Genomic DNA, 22,153 nt, shown 5'->3' on the forward strand with positions numbered 1-22,153 from the left:
GACAACCCTGAGTCCATCTGCAGCTTCTTCTGCTCCCTAATTCTTGAGCAGTAGCACTTTCCCATCCATGATCCCCAGTAACAGGCATTCAGAGGCATACTGCAGTTGGCTACAATACTAATGCTAATATAGCCCCCGTGACTTGTAGCTCTTGATAGCCATATCTTCCATTAATTTTGTCTATGGATATGTTACAAAATGGAAACTTTAAAAATCTAAGCACCACGTAGGCCTGCCTTATTTTTCTGTCAAACAGCATTCACTTCTCCATAGGGACACAGTTAATTCAGTCACCAAATATATTTTATTCGTATTATCAAATTTGTATTCTTACCTTCCTCTAAGGAACTCAGGAGTGCCTGTAATAGTTATCCTATTTGATTCTCAAAATAGTCACTTGTGGTAGGAAAGACAAGGCTAGTAACTGGCTCAAGGTCCCACAGTGAAAGAGATGTGACCCAGGTCCCTGTGATCTAACAACTCCAGATTAGCTCTCCAATTAGGTTATAACTTGACCAATAAAGTTTCTATACTTTGTCATCATAGACAATTTGTTGCCACAAGTGACAAAACTATTTTTCAGGCAGAGATGGTGTCAAAAAGGTTATGTTACAAATCTGACAAGTAGGACATGTAGGGATTATAAATTCACATTTTGATTAATTTCAGGCCACACCAGGATTAAAAAATTAATTCCAAAAACAACAACAACATTTTATGAGAGGATTAATCATAACATTTCTATCACAGTAGCTAAATTGGATTGAAATGGCTGCATGAATTTACACCTTTGTTTATTGTTTAATAGCCAGAAGAAGATTTGCAATTCTACACCACTTCTAGTCTGACATGGTCTTACCATGATGGGGAAACCTCCAATGGAAAGTGTCAATATGAGGCTTAAGTACTTTATAATTTACTAAATAAAATAAACTAATTCCATTTATTTTAATTAAGTAAAAGCTACAATGTGCTAGATAGGATTACTGAATCCAGAGAAGCACAAAAGATACAACATTTCAATTATATTTCAATTATAGTCAGATTAAGGGGGGGGTGTTTTCCCATTTCTTCTCTTCTCTTCTTCTTAGTAGTATCTTTTTTTCTGTAAATATTAATTTATTTCTACAACTACAAAAAGATCATTAAAAAATTACCAGCCTAAGTACACTTCCTGAAACTGCAGAGATACTCATGAAATGTAGGACACCTGAGAAATCTGAATTAAGAAGAATGTTGTCAAATATATCCTGTTGTGTCAATTCCACACTCCAACATTCCAAAAGCCTCAACTGGCATAATTCTCATCCCAGGTCTCTTACAGAGGAAGAGCAGATTTGGTCTCTTTTAAGAAAGTTCAGTAAAATAGAAGATTGAAGGAATATCCTAACAGCAGCATTGAGTGACCTGGTGGATGATGGGAGGGATGCAGTCCTGTTGGTTCTCCCTGGGTGTCTCAACCATGGTCTATTTCTGGCTCATCTAGCTGGAGTGAATCTGGGAAGCAGAATACTGTGGTGGATGTGGTTCCTCCTTGCAAGATGAATCCAGATGCTGGCGCAAGAGGACTTCTGTTCTACCTCATGGCACCTTAGGGTGCCTCAGAGCACCATCTTGTCCCCAAGCTTTTTACATGAAGCCACTGGTGGGAAAGGAAGTCATCTGGAGTTTTGGAATAATGCTGATAACATTAAATTCTACTTCTCATTTCCACCTACTGACAGATATCTGGAGGTAGTTTTGGGATAGGTAAAGGTAAAGGGACCCCTGACCATTAGGTCCAGTCGTGACCGACTCTGGGGTTGCGATGCTCATCTTGCTTTATTGGCCGAGGGAGCCGGCGTACAGCTTCCGGGTCATGTGGCCAGAATGACTAAGCCACTTCTGGCAAACCAGAGCAGCACACGGAAACGTCGTTTTACCTTCCTGCTGGGGTGGTACCAATTTATCTACTTGCACTTTGACGTGCTTTCGAACTGCTAGGTTGGCAGGAGCAGGGACCGAGCAACGGGAGCTCACCCCGTCGTGGGAATTTGAACCGCTGACCTTCTGATCGGCAAGTCCTAGGCTCTGTGGTTTAACCCACAGCACTACCCGCGTCCCTTTTTGGGATAGATGAGGGCTGACAAGCTGAAACTCCACTCTGAAAAGACAGCGGTACTGTGGGAGGAAAGGTCAGCCTATGTAGATGGAGGTCTGCAACTGGTTCTGGATTGGATTCCACTCTCTCTGAACCATTCAGTTTTGCATATTGGAGGTCCTCCTGGACTCGGCGCTATCTGGGGAGGCACAGGCAGCATCTGCGGTGTCATTTACCATCTTTGGGTGGAACACCAGTCCGAGGCCCTATTTGGAAATGGTGTACTTTGTCTCAATTACTCATATCCTGGTTATGTCCCGATTAAGCTATGGTGATGTACGTTACATAGAACTGCCTTTAAAGACAGTCCAGCAGCTTCTGGTACAGAATGCAGCCGATGGACACTTGTGAGCATCGGGTGTTCAGAGCCTACTAAATGGTCTTGACCTTTTTAATGCCCTAAACTAGCCTCATCAGGAGTGATGAGAGCTATCAAAAATATATGGAGGCCATTAGGCTGCGGGAAGCTACCCTATACAGTTTCCTGAGCCTAAATATGTCCAGGCATTAAGGTCACCAAATGACCATGTTCATTTGTCCACCATATTGGACACATTGGCAGGTATAATAAACAGGGCATTTTCAGTCGTGGCCTTGTCACTGTGGAACTCCATTTCAATTTGTCTCCCTCATTGTTTCAGAGACCTTTTTACTACAATCCACCTTTGTTTAAAAATGAAGGGCTGGATTTTGAATTATTCTTTGAATGGCAGCCTCTGCTGTAAAACAAGCTCCATCTGGCTCCTCCCTCAACTGTCATGTACAATAGCTATTCCATAAGGGTGTAGGGGAGAGAGAGAGAGAGAGAGAGAGAGAGAGAGAGAGAGATGGGACTGCAGCGCCTCTCCATCCACTCTGCTGAAAAACCAGCAACTTTTGGAGCTACCTCTGCTTTTCCCTCCTCCACTCTCCCAACCCCTTTCCCCTTTGTGTCACATCATGTAAGCCAAAAGGAAGTGACTGCCTTATCACTGACATTTGTAAGTAACTATGAATTAACTAGCTGAACAGCAGGAATAATAATGCTATTACAGTGGACGTTCGGGTTGCAAACGTGATCCGTGCGGGATGCACATTTGCAACCCGCAGAGCTTGCAACCTGCAGCGGCGCGTCTGTGCACACGCGGGTTGCGATTCGGCGCTTCTGCATACGTAAAGCACGATTTAGCACTTCTGTGCATGTGCGACTGCCAAAACCCGAAAGTAACCCGTTCCAGTACACTTCAGTGTACTTCCCGGTTTTGGCGGTCCGTAACCTGAAGTGTCTGTAACCCAAGGTATGACTGTACATCATTCTTGCTTTATGCTTTAATGTGTGATAACATTTACCGTATTTTTTGCACCATAACACTCACTTTTTTCCTCCTAAAAAGTAAGGGGAAATGTCTGTGCGTGTTATGGAGGGAATGCCTACAGGTGGCATGCCTATGGATTTTCCTCCTCTAAAAACTATGTGCATGTTATGGTCGGGTGTGTGTTATAGAGCGAAAAATATGGTAACTGTTTTGTTTGAATCACTGGTCTGAAATGATATGTGCTACTCTTCTAGTTTTTAACATTTTAAATAGTGGTGGGCTTTTAAAAAAGTTTTTAGGATCCTGATTGCCACCTTGGGATAACTTTTTGTTTTAAAAACACATCAAGTGAAGAACACACTAATAGATAATCTGCTCTGGCAGTTAGGAGACCATGTATATTCTTCCAGAAATGCAATTAAGTAAAGCATTTTTATTTGACTCAGCCAACACAATGCATAGGCTGGTAGGGTAGAAAAATGAAAGGTTGGGTAGCCAAACTGGTGTCAAAGATTTAATGGTTACTTTGGCATCCTTCCATTCTGGATGCAGGTGGGAAGAACAAAGGAAACAATAAACTGCTGCTTCTAATTCACATGTAGAGATGGTTGGGAAAGTATTTTATATTGCTTTATTCTTTTAGTAAACCACTTTAAGATTGTTATTTTTAAACTATCAAGTGGTATTTATGTGAAATAAAGAAATAAGTGAGTTTAAAAACTAATCAATTGTCATTGTTGAAATATTGGCTCAGATCGGTTGCAAAAAAAGGCCAAACCACATGAAAAAGTGAAGAAAGAAATACTTGCCATTATTTAAGATAAAGTATATGAGAATTGTGATGATTTTTATATTGTTTGCACTTTAGTGTCTTTGGTTTTAAAAAAAAAAAATTTAACTACTAACAAATATTGTAGCTGATGTGCCAGCATCTGTCATGGTGTCTGCTGTGAGATAAGTGCATCATCTTTAAAAAGATAGTTTTTTTCAGAAGTACTGCATTATTAATATACATATTTATGCAAACTGATTAATCAACTAAAGCTCAAACAATGAATCAATTAAGTTTTCTTTTATTGCATGACAGCCCTAATTAACAACTAATTCAAGCCCTGTCAGGTATGAATAGTAGAGTTGAGGAAGGAATTGAGAGTTCTAGCCCTTACTTCCTGCCCAACATCACTGACGCCATTATCTTAGATCAGAAGTGGGGAGCTACAGCCCCCTAGATGCTGTTGGACTACAGCTCTCATCATCCCTGACCACTGGCTACACTCATTGGGGCTGAAAAGAGCTAAGGGTCCAGTAAAATCCTGAGGGCCACAAGTTCCACACCTCTGCTTTAGACGAAGCAAAATACGAGACCATGTCTGCTTTCCCAAACCTGGCCTTTGCCTCTGTTCCCTACAAATATAACCTCAGGTTCAGGCCCTGAGCAGAAGATAAAGAGTTATATTTTTGAGTGAAGTCTGAGTATATCTGGCACATGGGTGGCGCTGTGGGTTAAACCACAGAGCCTAGGGCTTCCCAATCAGAAGGTCAGCGGTTCGAATCCCCACGACGGGGTGAGCTCCTGTTGCTCGGTCCCTGCTCCTGCCAACCTAGCAGCTCAAAAGCACGTCAAAGTGCAAGTAGATAAATAGGTACCGCTCCGGCGGGAAGGTAAATGGCATTTCCGTGCGCTGCTCTGGTGTGCCAGACGCGGCTTAGTCATGCTGGCCACATGACCCGGAAGCTGTACACCGGCTCCCTCAGCCTATAAAGCGGGATGAGCGCCGCAACCCCAGAGTCGGTCACGACTGGACCTAATGGTCAGGGGTCCCTTTACCTTTACCTTTTACTGAAATTATATAAAGGGTGGAAAATTTCCACCTCAGAAACTTGGTTCTTATTTTGTTTTGTTCATACAAGCCAGGAGTGCAGAGAAGTGCCATACCCATTTCAGAGGGCCAGGGCATACAGTTTTGCACCCCAACGCAATGTTGTCTGCAACTGCAGTTCCTTATGTTCCATCGCAGAAAGGAATGACAGCTGCTTGCTTATATGAGAGAAAGAAAAGGACTTGTAACCAGGATCACAGCTGGCTTGTAAGGGGCTATGCCCCATATCTGCACCAGGAAATCCCAGGGCCTGGGGAGAGAAGCAACTTCTGAACCCTCAAGTATGTAGTATGTCCCAGGTTATGGGCCATTTACTTATCCCAGAAAACTCAATGGGAGCTCAACGGCATCCCTGTTCTCTTTTTTGATCACACTAGAATATGAGACTTCTGTGAACAGAGAAAAGGTCGATTTCTATCCCACTTCTTATAAATATTGCAAGGTACTCAATACAATTTGTTTTGTTTGTAGAAGACTTCTAACATGAATATTGCATACAGCCCAAACTTGCTCAACTTGTACCATTTCAGACAAGGGGGATTATCAATGGAGCTTTGTGGAAAGAAACTGAGTGGAAGTTTTCGGTGGGATGGTGGAAACAACCTTTATTCAACATTTCAAACTCACTCAACTCGTGTAAGTTCCTTACCAGTTAATTTCTTCATGGGCTGGAGCCGAACACTGATAGACTGATGTGTTAGTAATGGGGAGGATGGGAGAGAGCGGGACATGCCTTCCATAATCCGAATGTGCTGCATACCTTCAGGCACTGGGAGTGTTGGGATAGCATACTCTGGTTCAAAAGCACAGTCGTTCTCTGTGGAGCTGCCACCTGAGAGAAATATAACAAATAAAATATCATTAACCAAGGATTGCCTCCTTGTTTAAAATACATACATAATGTCTTAAATTTGTATGCCACCTGTCAGGGAACTGCCATCAGAGGGAAGAGGAGAGGAAAGTCGCTCCAGTGATGCAGGGGAGGGAACTAGCAAGGAGAGAGAGAGAGAGCTTCCCTGGGGGAAAGAAATCCAGGGGACACCAGGGAGAAAGGGGAAGCTGAGAGGAAGGCGGAGGGGAGGCTCAGAGACTCTTCCAGTGAAATCAGCGGAGAGAGCACAGGACCTCCGCTTGGCACGCCCACGCTGCGCAGAAGGCTTCCACGCAGAGAATCTAGGAGGAGACTTGGAGTCAAGCAACTTTTATGTTAGAAGAATTTTAGGTCCCGCCCACTGACGGATTCTGCCAGTGACTAAGACAGTCGCGTTTCAAGGGCTGTCAACCGGGGAAGGTTTTAGCTACCCGGCTAGCTTGGAGCAGTTTGCAGTTTACGCACAAGCAACCCCAATTCCCATTACACCACCTTTCCACCCCGACCTGGCCACAGTGATCCATGCGATGGTCACCTCCAGGCTTGACTACTGTAATTCGTTCTACAGAGGGCTGCCCTTGAAGCTGTCCCAGAAACTCCAGCAGATGCAGAATGCTGCAGCAAGGCTCCTCACGGGGTCCCTGCCATGGGAGCATATTCACCCAGTGCTTTTCCAGCTGCACTGGCTCCCGGTGGAGTACAGGGTCAGATTTAAGGTGCTGCTTTTGACCTTTAAAGCCCTTCACGGCCTAGGACCCTCGTACCTACGGGACCGCCTCTCCCGGTATGCCCCACGGAGAGCCTCAAGGTCCATAAATAGCAACACCCTAGTGGTCCCAGGCCCTAAGGAAGTTAGATTAGCTTCAACCAGAGCCAGGGCCTTTTCAACACCGGCTCCGGCCTGGTGCAACGCTCTGCCTCATGAGACCAGGGCCCTGCAGGATCTGCTTTCTTTCCTCAGAGCCTGTAAGACAGAGTTGTTCTGCCTGGCCTTTGGCTTGGAGCCAATTTGATCCCCCCCCCCTATTTCTTTTTTCATTTTCCTTTCTCCTCCTGTGATAAGGCTGCATTTTAATATTTTAATGTTTCAATGTTTCAATATTTTAATGTTGTATTTTAATCTTGTTTTTAAGTTGTATTCATTCAACTTGTTTTTATTATTGCTTGTTAGCCGCCCTGAGCCCAGCCTTGGCTGGGGAGGGCGGGGTATAAATAAAAATTATTATTATTATTATTATTATTATTATTATTACAGTGGTACCTCTGGTTGTGAATGCTTCCGGTTACGAACGCTTCAGGTTACGAGCTCCACTAACCCGGAAGCAATTGCTCCGGGTTGTGAACTTTGCCCTAGGATGTGAATGGAAATTTGTGTGCCAGAAGCGCATGCACAACGGGAGGCCCCATTAGCAAAAGCGCGCCTCAGGATAAGAATGGTTTCAGCTTAAGAACAGACCTCCAGAATGAATTAAGTTTGTACCACTGTACTGGTTTACAACACGGGGGGGGGGGAAATTACATAATTATAAACTTAACAAAAATAATCATAATAAATAAAACATCCAAAAGTACACAACCAAACTGAACAATCTCCACATAAATCATATCTCAATGCCTGTAACATGGTAGATGGAGCAAGCTTGTTTTCTCCTGCTCTAGAGTGTAGGACTTGAACCAGCGGATTCAAGTTACAAGAAAGGAGATTGCAACTAAACATTCGGAAGAACTTTCTGGCAGCAAGAGCTGGTCAACAGTGGAACGGTCTCCCTTGGGAGGTTTTGAACTCTCCATCCTTGGAAGATCTTAAGCAGAGGTTGGATGGCCACCTGTCATGGATGTATTAGCTGAGATTCCTGCATTGCAGGGGGCTGGAGTAGATGTCCATTGGGATTTCTTTCAACTCTACAGTCCTATGATTCTAGTTTTGTCTCTGGCTCTACTCACCCTAATGTGGCTCCCAAAATATTAACTCTGAGGAAAGCTGGTCCTTGACAAGGGGGGCGGGAATGTCCTAAAACTATCAAAAACTGGAAAATCTTTAAATTTCCATAGTGAAAGCCTTGCGCTCTCAGGTGGACTCTATGATAAAAAAGAAGCCAGTTTTCCTTCAGGACATCCCTGTTCTCAGCCTGGGGAGCCAGTTTTATAAATTGCATTGCCAACGTGGGTTTAGCACCGACTAGCACATCACAAAGTAGCTCATTTCTCTGGATTGCCTTGATCAGAAGAACTGAAACAGTGCCCAATCCCTCAAATGAATGCCTTCTGGGCACAGATACAAATTAGCAAGAAATACTGAGCATTTGAATTCATCCAATTAAGGCCAGTGTATACCATGCCAAATTCTGGTCAATGCACCAACTGGATCCCCCAGTCAAGGTTCAAATAGCAACCCACTGGGACAGGGAATAAGGTTAACTTCTGAAACCAGTAAAAAGCTTAAGTGGCAAAACTGCTAATAAATTGAAACGTAATCCAGACAAGGCAGCAGTGCTCTGGGTCAGAAGGGACAAAAATCTGAAGCTGGGGTTCAATGTGCTTTGTTTGGGGTAGTACTGTACTTCTCTTAAGAACCAGGTTCAGTTTGGGGATGCTCCTGGATTTAACTCAGCATATGTGTGTTCAGGTGGCAGCTGCAGTCAGGAGTGCTTATACCTGGCTTAGGCTGAGCCACTAACTGCACCCATTGCTGTAGAGATCATACCTGGCCATGCCAACACGTGCATTAATCATATACAGACTGGATTATCACAATGCACTCTAGATGAGCCTATCTTTGAAGAGTCTTCAGAGACATCACTTGGTCCAGAATGAATCAACAAGAATGTAAGTGGACAGCCATGCCTCTCCTGCAGCAACTGCACTGAATGCCAATCTGTTTCTTGGCACAATGCAAAGTGTTGGTGATTTCTTTAGAGACCTAAATAGCTTGAATCAAGGATACATTAGAGGCCATTCCTCCCATCTCATCCTGTCCATTTCCACAGATCTTTCCATATGAACCTACCTGGACCCTGAGATCATCTTCCAAGACCCTTCTTCGTGTGCCCCCTCCTCGAGAGTTCTGGAAGGTGGCAACACGAGAATGGGCCTTTTCTGCGGTGGCTCCCTGTCTGTGGAATGCCCTCCCCAGGGAGGTTTGCCTGGCACCTTCATTATACACTTTTAAGCACCAGGCAAAAACGCTCCTCTATAACCAGGCCTTTAGTTGACTGACACCCTATGCCCTTTTAATAATTAATATTTATACCATGCCCATTTGGCTGGGTTTCCCCAGCCACTCTGGGCAGCTTCCAACAGAATATTAAAAATACAATAAACACTAACATTAAAAACTTCCCTAAAATGTGTTTGGAGGGAGGTATTGGGTTGTTTCTGTTTCTGTTTTTATTTTTATTTTTTATTTTGTGGTTTTATATTCTGATTTTATCCTGTGAACTGCCATGAGACCTGCAGGTATACGGTGGTATACAAATTAAACAAGCAGACAGACAGACAGTCTTCTTCTTTGTTTCACTCATGGCGTAAGCACAATTGACAGGGACTAGAGAAAGCGCCTCCTTAGTAGCTATGCCCAAACTGCAGAACTCTTTGCGCCATGAGGCTGAACTGGTCCCTTCTCTTGCCATCTTCCAACAGCTGGAAGACTCTTCATTTTTATCCCAGCAGGTTTTGCCTTACAGTATAGATAATGTTTTATTCAATTATGTTTATTTTTATTTATTATGTCCCTATCTTATCTCACATTGCCTGGTTTTGTATATTGTTATTTTATTATGAGGTTATGGTTTCAACTACAGAAAGCCACCCTGAGTAAGTTGCGTGCATTAGAAAGGCAGGATATAAATCCCTATATAAATAAATAAAATATATTCCCAAGTCCTTCCTATTAAGTGTTGCAGATTCAATTGCTCATCCACTTCTCTCATTCTCCGTTCTTTACTTCTCCTCCAAGGAAAGCCACACTCTGTTTATTTAGCCATGCAAACAATGATGAGGAGATTGCCTCCTGTATATGTTTTAGAGAACTGTTTAGATTAGAGAACTTATTACAATTGTAAAAAACAAAACAAAAACAGACAGGCATGGGCTCTATCTATCCAACGTACAGTGGTACCTTGGGTTAAGAACTTAATTCGTTCTGGAGGTCTGTTCTTAACCTGAAACTGTTCTTAACCTGAAGCACCACTTTAGCTAATGGGGCCTCCTGCTGCCGCTGCGCCGCCGCTGCACGATTTCTGTTCTTATCCTGAAGCAAAGTTCTTAACCTGAGGTAATATTTCTGGGTTAGCAGAGTCAGTAATCTGAAGCGTATGTAACCTGAAGCGTATGTAACCCGAGGTACCACTGTACTGCTAAACTAAAGAGAGTTAACATTGAACTTGTTCCACTACAGGGTCACCTTGTGCAATGAGATTTTCTGCACAAACCAAACTGACACTGCTGGGTACAACCCATTGGCTCATCTTGCCTTAGAGAGGTATTAGCGCTAATACTGTTATAATGTATTTATTAAATTTATATCCTGCCCTTCTTCCCAAAGCACGGCCACAAGAATGACCAAGTGGCCATATTCTGGATTGGAACAATGAAGACCTACAATAAAAATGAAGTAATCTTCAATGTCACAGTCTGCTAACTTACTTGTAATACAGACATTCCACAATCTGTGTAGCTAATAAGTTACTGACAGAAAATTAGATAACTTTCTATCAGGTATTTAATTAGATTTATGTTCAAGATATGAGACGAAGGTTCATCTTTCATATTTTGATTTAATTACTTCCTAGAAATTAAAGTGTCTACTGCTTAGAGAACTTAAAACTATCAAGTGTATTTTAAATGCTTCAAAATAAATAAATGTGGAATTTTTTTGCAGGTGGAGCAAAAGAGGAAGTATGCAAACAGCTGGCACAGATCTGATTTAGTGGAGCAAGCAGGTTAGTGCTCAGAATATGTTTCCACTGATTTCTTGAAGCAGCCCAACTGAACTGCATTCTGATGTGGTATTTTCTCTGAAGAAAGCTGCTGCTGCATTATCATATCCCATTATCCAACAGATATGCATATTTCTATTCCCGATTCCCAATAAAGTATACTCAACAAAGCCCACTACAAAAGGAGAAGTGGGGGCTACGAATTCAAGGAAACAGAACATTATTTTGTCTAAATCGCATTTAACGGAAGTACATGCATAAAACTATTCACAGGAGTCTATCTTCATCCTTAAATGTTTGGCATTTCTAAAAAGACTGTGCATCGCTGCAGACTGAAATACATTAAAATATAATATCACAAATGGGCTATGCAAGGCATATGTAATATCTGGAAATCCACGGTTTACTTACCTTGCCCAGAATGGCTCTGACAGTAGTCTATGCTTGCCTGCCTTCGGTCTGATGGTTCCTCGCTTCCTCCATCTGCAGGGGAACCAAAACAGCACAAGTAAATCAGCAAGGCAGATAGATCTGGCAGACGCAGCTTCTCTTCCAGTAGCATCACTATCAGGCTAGGAGGCCAGCTGGTTTTCTTTTGGTTGCAAGAGGAAGAAAGCAACCCAAGAGCAAAATCTCTTTGGTTCGTGTCATTAGTCCCTGAACCCAAGGCCCCCAAAATCTACTTTAAGAGTCTCCCAATGCCTCCACAAATATCTGGACAAAATCACAATGCCCATCATTTAATTTTACAAGAGAGATCTAAACCATTTAGATAAACTGATCGAAAGAAGTATCGGGAGTTGATAATATTCAAAATAAAACCAGTAGTTGAAAACCAGCTGCTTATTCTATGAAATATTCCTTGACACTGAATTTATTATCCAAGCAATCATAATACACAAGTGTTTCTTATATTGTGCGGCTGTTCAGAAAAAAAAGTTGCAGCAGCAGAAACGAACATGCAAATAAACCTTTGTGGATAAATGGGGACATGGAAATCTTATGCAATTAACCACACGTCATTCTCATTGATCAAATTACCAGATTAGTTACAATAGATAAACATGTCAATACATATATACCAGAATGAATGGCATACTCAAACTAGAATGTGCATTGAAGTAAAGCCATTAACAGCTAGCTGAAGCTTATATTAAGTATATAAACTATAAATTTAATTACAAATGAAAAAGCAAAGGAGGCAGACAATACTAGATAATAGTATCAGGACAGGCTTCACACTTGAAGCGTTCCATGCCAAATGTGATATTCACTACCACATAGCCTTAAAAATCTAAGTCTGCCCAAGCAAGAGTCACAAACACACACACACACACTTAAGAGTGAGATACCCAATGCTAAATTACTTCCACAGAGAAAGTTAGGCCTTAGATTCTCCTTGGAAACCTTCCCCAAATATATTTGATGCCACCATTCCAAGTCTAGAAGGTGTCTACAGGAGTAAACACTTAAAATTCTGAAAATCATGTTACTGTCAAGCCAAACATCAATTGGAGATCAATAAAGAAAAAAAGATACAAAACTTAAATCAGTTTGTTTGATAGACTCATTGCTGGGAAGCAGTTTTAGCTCATGCTTCTTTATTTGTCAATGCTACTTTGATGCAGTGTTAGAAACTGAGATATGACACCTTCAACCTAGGTTATGGGCACAACAACGGAATGTCTAGGCACGCTTTTTTATAACAAGAATACAAAGCTGAAAATGAATGAACTGCAGCTAAAATATTATGTTCATTTTGCACATGGTCTAGTCTTTCCCCTACCCACCCACCCCAAAATATTATTACGAGGGTCTCTTCTATAGCCTTCAGAGAATAGCTGGATGTGGGGGAGGCAGAAAAAGTCCTCCTTTCCTTACACACTGCAGTTTCAATCTGAAATCCTAGGATCAGCAACTGCTCACGCTAATGAAACTCCCAGTCGCAAAATGCGCCTAGAACAATGAGAGTTTCAAACACCGCTTTAACCTGGATATTTTACAAAAATAGGGAATTAAAGACAATTAATACCAAATGGTAGTTTTGGCTGCAATTCTAGGCACACTTACGTTAGTTTCATTGAATAAGGTGAGATCTCTGAACAGATTTAAGAGAAGGCAGTTTGCGTATTAAATTGCAAAATCACTTACACGTACTTCAGAAAGACTCCCATAAATTTATTTCACCATCAATTAATCAAAAATCTATTATTTAAAAGGCATATGATATGAGTAACACAAAAGCCATTTCATAGGTTGGCAGTCCTTATTTGTTTTGCTGATGTCTCTATAGGATTTTTGGGATTTTGCTACAGCCGGGGTAAAGAATCTTTTTCAGCCAATCAGGGGATAAATGCTAACTGGTAGGCAGGGCCAGAGACAAAATAGGGAGGAGTAAATGTAAATTTTTACCTTTGTGTATTAGCCTAGTTTGTTCACACACTCACAATCCTCTCTATTCTCCATTGAGGCAAGCATGAAGCACTCAAAAAAAGTGCTAGGTATGGGTGTCACCGCATGAGAGTTCCAAGGGACACATAGAGAGGTCTGGAGGACCATATGTGGTCTCCAGGCCTGAGGTTATCCACTGTCGTGCTCCCGTCCAAAGCCATGAGAGCAGCTATTACTTGAGAATAAGGAAGAGATCTTCATTCAGGCTCATAGCAGTACAACCTCAGCAGCCATCACAAGGTCCAGAAGTCACAACTGAACAAAAGCTACAAAGATGTCCCAATAGTTGGCACACACCTCTTGCCAAGTTTTTAAAGATGAGCGAGTTCACGAGATTCTCTTTCCCTATGGATCTGCAAGGCACACCCATCCATACTCATCTGAGTGGGTGTATCTGATGCCCCAGTGAAGGTGGCACCTAGCTCTCTGTGACAAGATTGTGCCCTTCCCCTCTGCCTCCAGCGCCATCACTGTCCAGCTCCTCCCTCTGGCTGGTCAAAGTCTTCCTTGCTCCCTGACTTCTCTAGGTATTATTGGTACAGCACATAATAGAATGGAGAATAGTACAGTGGCATGTCTAATTGAGTCTTATATATCAAGCCGGAAAAGTTACTAGCCTGTTTTTTTAAGAGCTCTTAGAAGACTAGCAAAAATTAAAAAAAGCTTTCTACCTGGTGGGATAGCAGAGAAGGGACTGAGAAATCTCTCCTTCCTATGCCAGCCTGCTCACTTGCCTGCACAGAATTAATTCCATGCACTTGCTTGCAAGGAGTTCTTACGTACAAGGCTGATCAAATTAAATTCAGCACAGGTTGTATGAGTCAATGATTCATTTGTGACAAGTATTACTCAAGGGAAAACTAAGGTCAAACAGCATGTACAAACAGTGGATTTGAGAATGCCACATCCAAACTCCAAATGACAGAAATTCTCCATAGCCCTTAACAATTATGCTCTTGGAAGCAAATGCCTCCACGGGAAATGAAAAATCCAAGGAGTCTGAAAATTTATCTAATATGAAGCGTATCTGGTGTGTCATGGAGCTGGTGTCCAATTGCCTTGCTGTTTGTCCATGATCACAATCAGCTAAGCTATCATAAAAGCTATCAACCAACTGCTTTGCTACAGTCACATATGCTGAATTCCTGAGTTCCTTTGGCTTCCTCTGATCTGATAGTATCTATAGTATAGTCAATCCCTCTGAAGGCAGAGGGCCTTCTCAGTGGTGGCAACTGCCCTGTGGAACGCCCGCCCATCTGATGTCAAAGAAATATACAACTATCTGACATTTAGAAGACATCTGAAAGCAGCCCTGTTTAGGAAAGTTTTTAATGACTGATGTTTTAATGTATTTTAAATATTTTGTTGCAAGCTGCCCAGAGTGGATGGGGAAACCCAGGCAAATGGGTGGGGCATAAATTGTTGTTGTTGTTGTTGTTGTTATGCTTCCCTTCCTCCTATGCTCATGTTTCTTTAAAGGTGGGCATGATAGTAATATAATGAACAATGCAGTTCACTCATTTGCTATTGGGTATTTTTTATAAAACTGCTACAGAAATTGTGTTTATATCTTTTAGATGCTTTTCTACTGCATATATTTTAGTTTATTTTTTGTCAAAGCAGTAATCTGTAAAATACAAGCATATAGTTGTGGCAAGGTTCCTTCAGCATGGAGGAGAAATACACTGCAACAGGGAACTGCATTAAACAAAGATGAGCCACATCTGGGCAACTCTAGGAACTGGGACAACTCAGCCTTTTCCTGTTGTTGGAAGGAAATCTGTTTGCAAAGAATCTCTGGCTGTGTTCACCTTGTTGGTGGAAGGGTGGCGCTTTCCTATCTGCTGGAGAAATGACAGAGTGGAGCTTCCCACGAAAACATCAATACACAGTCTCCAGGCTATAGATCTGGTGCCCCTCCAACTCATACCTTACATTAGGGACTTCAGTCTCACAATTCCTTCTAGAGCTCCCGGCATTTCTTATCTCTCCCACCATAGGAGTTAACTGCAGGGTCCCGTGGGTGCTTGGGCACCCACAATAATAATATAAATGTGGGGGTCAGGCACACGAAAGCTTATGCCTAAAACCACTCAGCTGGTCTCTAAGGTGCTACATTATAATTTTTAAATTCTTTTGGAAGGATTCCTTTAAAGACTTTCTTAGATCATATAATTTTTTTGAAGACTTGATTCATTTAAGGGAGTTTTTAGGTTTTTAAGAAGAGTCTTTTTAACTATATTTTTAAAGAATTGTTTAAATTTATTATGTACATGCGTATGCATGTGACGTCACATGTACACCTTGCGGTAGCGGGCACCCACAATCCTAAGGGTGAGACGGCACCCCTGTCTCCCACACCTAAGTGAAGATGGTGTAATGCCATTTCTCATTTGGCTCTTAAGGAAAGAAGAACAAAATTAAGCCATAAGCAGCTTTATGGGTATCGCTACTTTAACAAATAGATTATGAGTTATTCACATACAGAATAGAGAGGAAATGAGTAGTAGTTTTACTGAGTTCGATACTATTTCTCTTAACAGGTGTGTACTCACTTAACAGGCATGATGCAGCCCTGTCTTCCAAAATCCTGTCCCCAGGAAAACATAACCAACCGATTATCTCAGTTTTAAGGAAGCAACTTAACTTCCCCACCCATATACTTCTGCAGCTGATGACAACAAAAGATTAATCTCAGTGTCAGAACTATAAAAAACTGCATAGGTAAAGGTAAAGGGACCCCAACTGTTAGTTCCAGTCGTGGACGACTCTGGGGTTGCACTGCTCATCTTGCTTTATTGGCCGAGGGAGCCGGTGTACAGCTTCCGGGTCATGTGGCCAGCAGGACTAAGCCGCTTCTGGCAAACCAGAGCAGCGCATGGGAACGCCATTTACCTTCCCGCCGGAGCGGTACCTATTTATCTACTTGCATTTTGACATGCTTTCGAACTGCTCGGTTGGCAGGAGCAGAGACCGAACAACGGGAGCTCACCCCGTCGCAGGGATTCGAACCGCCAACCTTCTGATCAGCAAGCCCTAGGCTCTGTTGTTTAGACCACATTGTCACCCGCGTCCCTGAAGTAGGGGCTTGCAAATGAAAGCTCATGTCAGAAGAGGTTTGCTTGTATTTAAGTGCCAAGGAATCTTTGATGTGTTTTCTATGATAGACTCATTATCTGCAATTTAAATACAATTTAGTCGTGTCCGACACTTCATGACCCCATGGACCAGAGCCTGCCAGGCACTCCTGTCTTCCACTGCCTCCCGCAGTTTGGTCTTAAAATACTAAGACAAATAAATTTTATTAAATATAGAGCAACAGAGTCCTCTTAGGCCAACTAATGGTCTGTTCAAGAACTGCTGGCACAAGCTCCCTGGCCTGGGCTTCCTAGCTTCCACATTCCCTCAGAGCACACAGGTTTTTCTTAAGCATTCCCAGGTCAAGTGAGGAAAAGTGTGTCCAATACAGTGGTACCTCGGGTTACAGAAGCTTCAGGTTACAGACGCTTCAGATTACAGACTCTGCTAACCCAGAAATAGTACCTCAGGTTAAGAACTTTGCTTCAGGATGAGAATAGAAATCTTGTGGCAGCGGCGTGGCAGCAGCAGGAGGCCCCATCAGCTAAAGTGGTACCTCAGGTTAAGAACAGTTTCAGGTTAAGAACGGACCTCCAGAACGAGTTAAGTTCTTAACCTGAGGTACCACTGTAGTTATCTCTGGCCATTGATGGTCTCTTCAGGAGCTGGTATGTTGTCCCATTTTAGTTCTAAGTGGCTTCAATTGCTCAGTGCTGAGAGGAATAAATCTTTATATGTTGAAAGGTATTTGTTACTTGTTTGTGCTTAAGAATTCCATACCATGGTTTACCAAAACTGAGCTAATCATTTATTATGAGGCCTTGGTATTCCTCAGCTGTGCTTTATGGGTTTTATAGTTGTCCCCCCCCCCCACTTTTTCATCTAAAACTCGCATGCTCTTTCCACAGTGTAGAATCATAGCCCAAAACAGTGTTCGAAATTCCCCAGACACCAGGAGCATTTTGCATTTTGACTATCAGCCTCTTGCGACCAAGTGAAGATTCCTGGGCACCAGGTGAGCTTCGCTAGAAAGACCCTTCTATCGTCAGGGCCCCAGTACAGAAAAGGCATGTTCACCAGAAGCCACACACTACACTTTAATTAATGAGGACAGCTGGAAACAGAAGGCAGATGAAGATCCTAACAGTCTGGACAGATGCATATGAAGAGAAGAGATTCTTAAAGTATCCTGATCTCAAATTGTCAAGGCCTTAAAAGCTCAAACTGGCACTTTGGATTAAGTATGGAAATAGACCAGAAGTCTGTGCAGTGGATGGAGCACCAATATAATATGAACATACATAACACCCAGTCCCAGTAAGCTACCATCAGCAATGGAAGTCCCATTTATAATGCATTATAGTACTCCAAATCTGGTGGTTACTGGATCATGAATAACTAAGGACATGCTCCTGCTGTCTAGATAGGCTGGTATTCCAACTGCAAGCCTAAGCTGGTAAGAGGAACTCTGTTCAACAGAGGCAAAGGCCTACAATTTTTGCCCAAGTCAAAAATTGTGGTCACCAGGTTCCTCCTCTAATGCCTCAGGGTTCTGTAATGAAGATAAGGAGGGGCAGATTGGCAATCACTCTAAGTGTCTAATGAATTATAACAGTCTTTCTTTATCTCATAAGAATAAAAACTGTTAACAATTAATGAACAATTAACACACTCCACAGTGACTCAACACAAATCACTCCTGGTTACCTGGCAACAGTAGATTTGAGGAATAAATAAATAAACAAAGTCCATCAGCTGTTGCTAACTGAATAGCAGTGTCTGTTGCAGGTCTTTTCAGTCTAGGAGAGACCACTCCTCTTTCTGCTCTCTCGCCCATCCACTTTCCCTCCATCATTTCTTTCTCTTCTTCATGACATCTCTCTCCAGCTGCTCAGCTCTGCTGCTTCCCCTAGCATTTCTCCTTTGCTGCCCCACTCTCAACAACCCCTTTTGAAATAACTTTCCACTCTCTTTTCTCCCCATGCTGTGCCTTTCCCCTCTGCACAGCTCACATGTAAAGGCCCCTAGGAGCAGGAACTACACTCTTTGCCTGACCATGAAGCCTGTGTCCAGTCTTCCCAAGCAGCTTGCTGGTTTGAGTCCTGCAGGGCAGGTTGGCCACTTAGAGCAATAAGGTATGCTGGCTGGATGCTTCCCTCCAGAACAGTTGGATGTCTCTCCTCCAAACAGCTAAGGAAGTACCATAGTCCCTCATTGGCTTGGCTGTTTGGAGAGAAGATGCAGCAGGAGTCTCTTCTACAATCACCCGAGCAACCCCCTGCCTTCCTCCTAACCTTGCAGCTAGAGAGGGAGGCAAAAACTGCCACAAACCGGGGATCTGGTAGTATGATCCCCACCTGCCTCTGCAAACTCAAACATGAGTGGGAGGTTGGTTGTCTACCATGCTCACCAGAGAGCAGCAGCAGCAGCACGTTGGGCACCATGAATGTGGCAGGTGAAAATGCAGAAGTCTGCATGGAGGTTACTTATACCCCCAGTGATCAAGTGACAAAAAAAGATCAAGGAGAACCCTCAGACTACCAACCAAACACTTCAGGGGGACTGCAACCCTGTCCAAAACAGAGAATAATCTGTATAAGCCACACTAAGCAATACATATGCATTAGAAGGGTGGGACAGATTGTTTTTTAAAATAAAAATGAGTGTTACAAACTGTAAGGCTATAAGGTTCATGGGTGCCTGGTTTACATGACATGAGCACAAATGCTCTCTTCAGCATCTTCTGCAACACAGAATCATAGAATTATAGAGTTGGAAGGAAAATCCAACTCCCTGCAATGCAGGAATCTTTTGCCAACATGTTTGCCTGAACATTATTTTGGGATAGTTTAGAAGCCTGATAACAATAAGAAAATAATCTCTCTATTCTATAGTCATACTTAAAGCATCTGGAAAAAACCCCAACTATTACTTAAAACCCATATATTGACCTTTCCTGACCTCTCATTGCCACTTAGAAAACAAAGTTGGAATACAATTTATTTCAATTATTTACAAAATGTTTTTCATATTTATTTTTTGAAGCGGTATCATTAATAGAAAAGCAATGCAATATAAAAATCATGCAAGTTAAAAGCATGCAGCAGCATTAAAAAGCAGCAAAAAATGAAGAAAAGCATACATAATTGCCCTCTAAAAATGGAAAAAAGAGAAAGGCTATCAGACTTTCCTGGAAAATGCTCAGCTATAGTGTCACTACCAAAAAAGCCCTGTCCGCGTTTTCCAGCTATCGGTAAGGAAAAATGGCAGGACCTCTGATGCCTATCTTAAGATTCAAATGGATGAATATGGTCCTTATGATCCCAGGCTTTTTAGAGCTTTCAATGTCATTTCTAGTACTTTAATTTGAGCCAGGAAAAAAACAGATACTTCCAACCAGACCAGTGAAGTCTACCATCAACACTGTATCTCTGCTTTTCTGAAATAAGTTTGTTTGTTTGCCCTCATCCACACCAGAACTGCTTCCAAACACTAGTTCAAAATTTTCAGTGCTTCCCTACAATGATGAGGAAAATATGCTCGTAACTATTCAGACTAACCTCTGGATGACATTGGCCAAAATTTCATGTCGATGTGAATCAGTATGAGGTACAAGACAGAGACAACCACATAAAAGGACAATAGTTTCCCAGCACAACCTTCTGGGAACATCCTTCCATAAATGGGTCACCAATCTTTTGGAACCCATGAGCACATTTGCAAACCAGAGAAATTGTTGTAGGCACCATACACACATGCACAGAAACATGACAACCATTGCATATGCACACTCATTCTTCCTGCTGCCCCCAGGCATTAGGCTTGCCAAAATGTTCTTTCAAGCCCAATTTCTGTGGTGAGAGGTGTGTCCAGTATGTGCAATGTGTACATAAAACAATGTAAAAGCAATTCCCACCCTGACAAGGTGACCTAGAAAGATACTGTGGTTGATGGTATCAAAAGCTGCTGAGAGGTGTACAAGAATCAACATGTTGGCATGTTCTCAGTCCATCTCTCAGTGCAAGTCACTAGGGTTGTGCTGGGGTGCTGCTGCTGGGATTCTCTGGAAGTCATTTTCTATCCCCAAACAAAGTTAGAACTCAGATCATAAAAGGTCTAAAATAATCAGTTTCATCTAGAAACACCCGGAGATGAGATGCAGAGGCACCAGCTGAGCAGAAGATTGGCTACCTCCACTGTCTAAGAGTGAGATTCACCTAAGGAGTCTCCTCAACTGAGCCATGAACAAGGACTTTCACTTGCGCAGTGGGGCTTTCCCCCTCTCCCCTTCTGCCCTTCCCCCATGGTTCGAGGAGGGTATCAGGAGATAACCCAGAACAGAGAGTGTGAGGAGGGTGAGATTGTTCTGTCTGTCAAGCTAAAATGTTTGCACAGGCAAGACATTTGTAATGGTGCAACACTGAATTCCACCCTATGTACGGGAGCTAGTTCTGGCAGCTTTAATTAACCAGAAAGAACGAGGTAAAGGGTACACGTAGTTAGCCGCCATCCTTCAATGTAAAATTATTTATATACTGCCTTTCTGAGCACAGGTCCACCCTGGGAAGCTCAAAATACCATCCTCAAGCTGAACAAGCTGCAAGTTATCCATAATAAGCAGAACAAGTAAAATAATAGTTTATCCCTGGCATCTAAGGGGCAAACTACATGTTACATTAACTATGTGGTTTGCCTCTAAGTGCAGGGTTTTGCTTTCACAAATAGCCCATGCAGATCTCCAGTCCTGATTGGGACCCCGACATCAGGGTAGAGGAGGTTTAGCCTTCTGAACCCTGTTGCAGTCCCAGACCTGGCTGACCCACCTGCTGTTTGCAAGAAGGGAAAACTCCTGTTAGCTTCAATGAACAGAAATATTTTATTTGGATTCTCTGCAATGTTTATCTTCCCACCTGCTATCTCATGGCCCAGCTGCTTCCCCGGTTGCTTCCCTGCTTCTGTTTATCTTAATGGTTTTGCAAATGAACTTCTCAAAATCTTTTTTCACTTGCCAAATAGTCAAAAGTGTGTTTTACAGTACAATCCTATGCACGTTAACTCAGAAGGTGGGTTTTTTTTGTATTCATTTCAGCTTAGTCACCGTTTAGTGTGCATAGGATTGCAGCCTTAGACATGCTTTGCCCAAAACAGCAGCTCTGAAGCTGCAAGGCACACTGCTTTTGAGACGCCGGGGAGTTAAATATTGTTTTTGAGATATGGCAGGGGAGTCAGCTGTTTGAAAGTAAAAGATCAACCATGCTTAAAGGTAAACAATTCCAGTGATTTCATATAAGCTCCTTGCTCATTGGATTCCCATTCCCTTGTCTAGAAAAGCAGATTATGTAAACAAACTAATATGACAGGAGCTTGATGAGAAAAAGTCACCTATAGCCATCACAGAGTTAATTGTATTAACTACACGGTAATAACAGCAGTAAATATAACAGTGTATTTACAGAACAGTTCAAAGCATCTCATGAAAGAGATGAGCTGCAAACAAGGGA

The 22,153-nt window shown here is 42.4% G+C and overlaps 1 protein-coding gene across 1 annotated transcript in view; it reads right to left on the reverse strand.

Moving 5' to 3' along the window:
- Nucleotides 1-22,153, reverse strand: part of TANC2 (tetratricopeptide repeat, ankyrin repeat and coiled-coil containing 2) — a 190,794-nt gene that overhangs the window by 115,314 nt on the left and 53,327 nt on the right. Inside the window, exons 4-5 of the mRNA XM_082194652.1 lie at nt 11,535-11,606; nt 5,965-6,147 (exon numbers count right to left, since the gene is read on the reverse strand). Of these exons, the coding sequence (XP_082050778.1) occupies nt 5,965-6,147; nt 11,535-11,606 (255 nt within the window). The remainder of the gene's footprint in view (nt 1-5,964; nt 6,148-11,534; nt 11,607-22,153) is intronic.

This window comes from Podarcis vaucheri (genome assembly GCF_965113315.1).
Source record: "Podarcis vaucheri genome assembly, chromosome: 13".
Taxonomy (NCBI): domain Eukaryota; kingdom Metazoa; phylum Chordata; class Lepidosauria; order Squamata; family Lacertidae; genus Podarcis; species Podarcis vaucheri.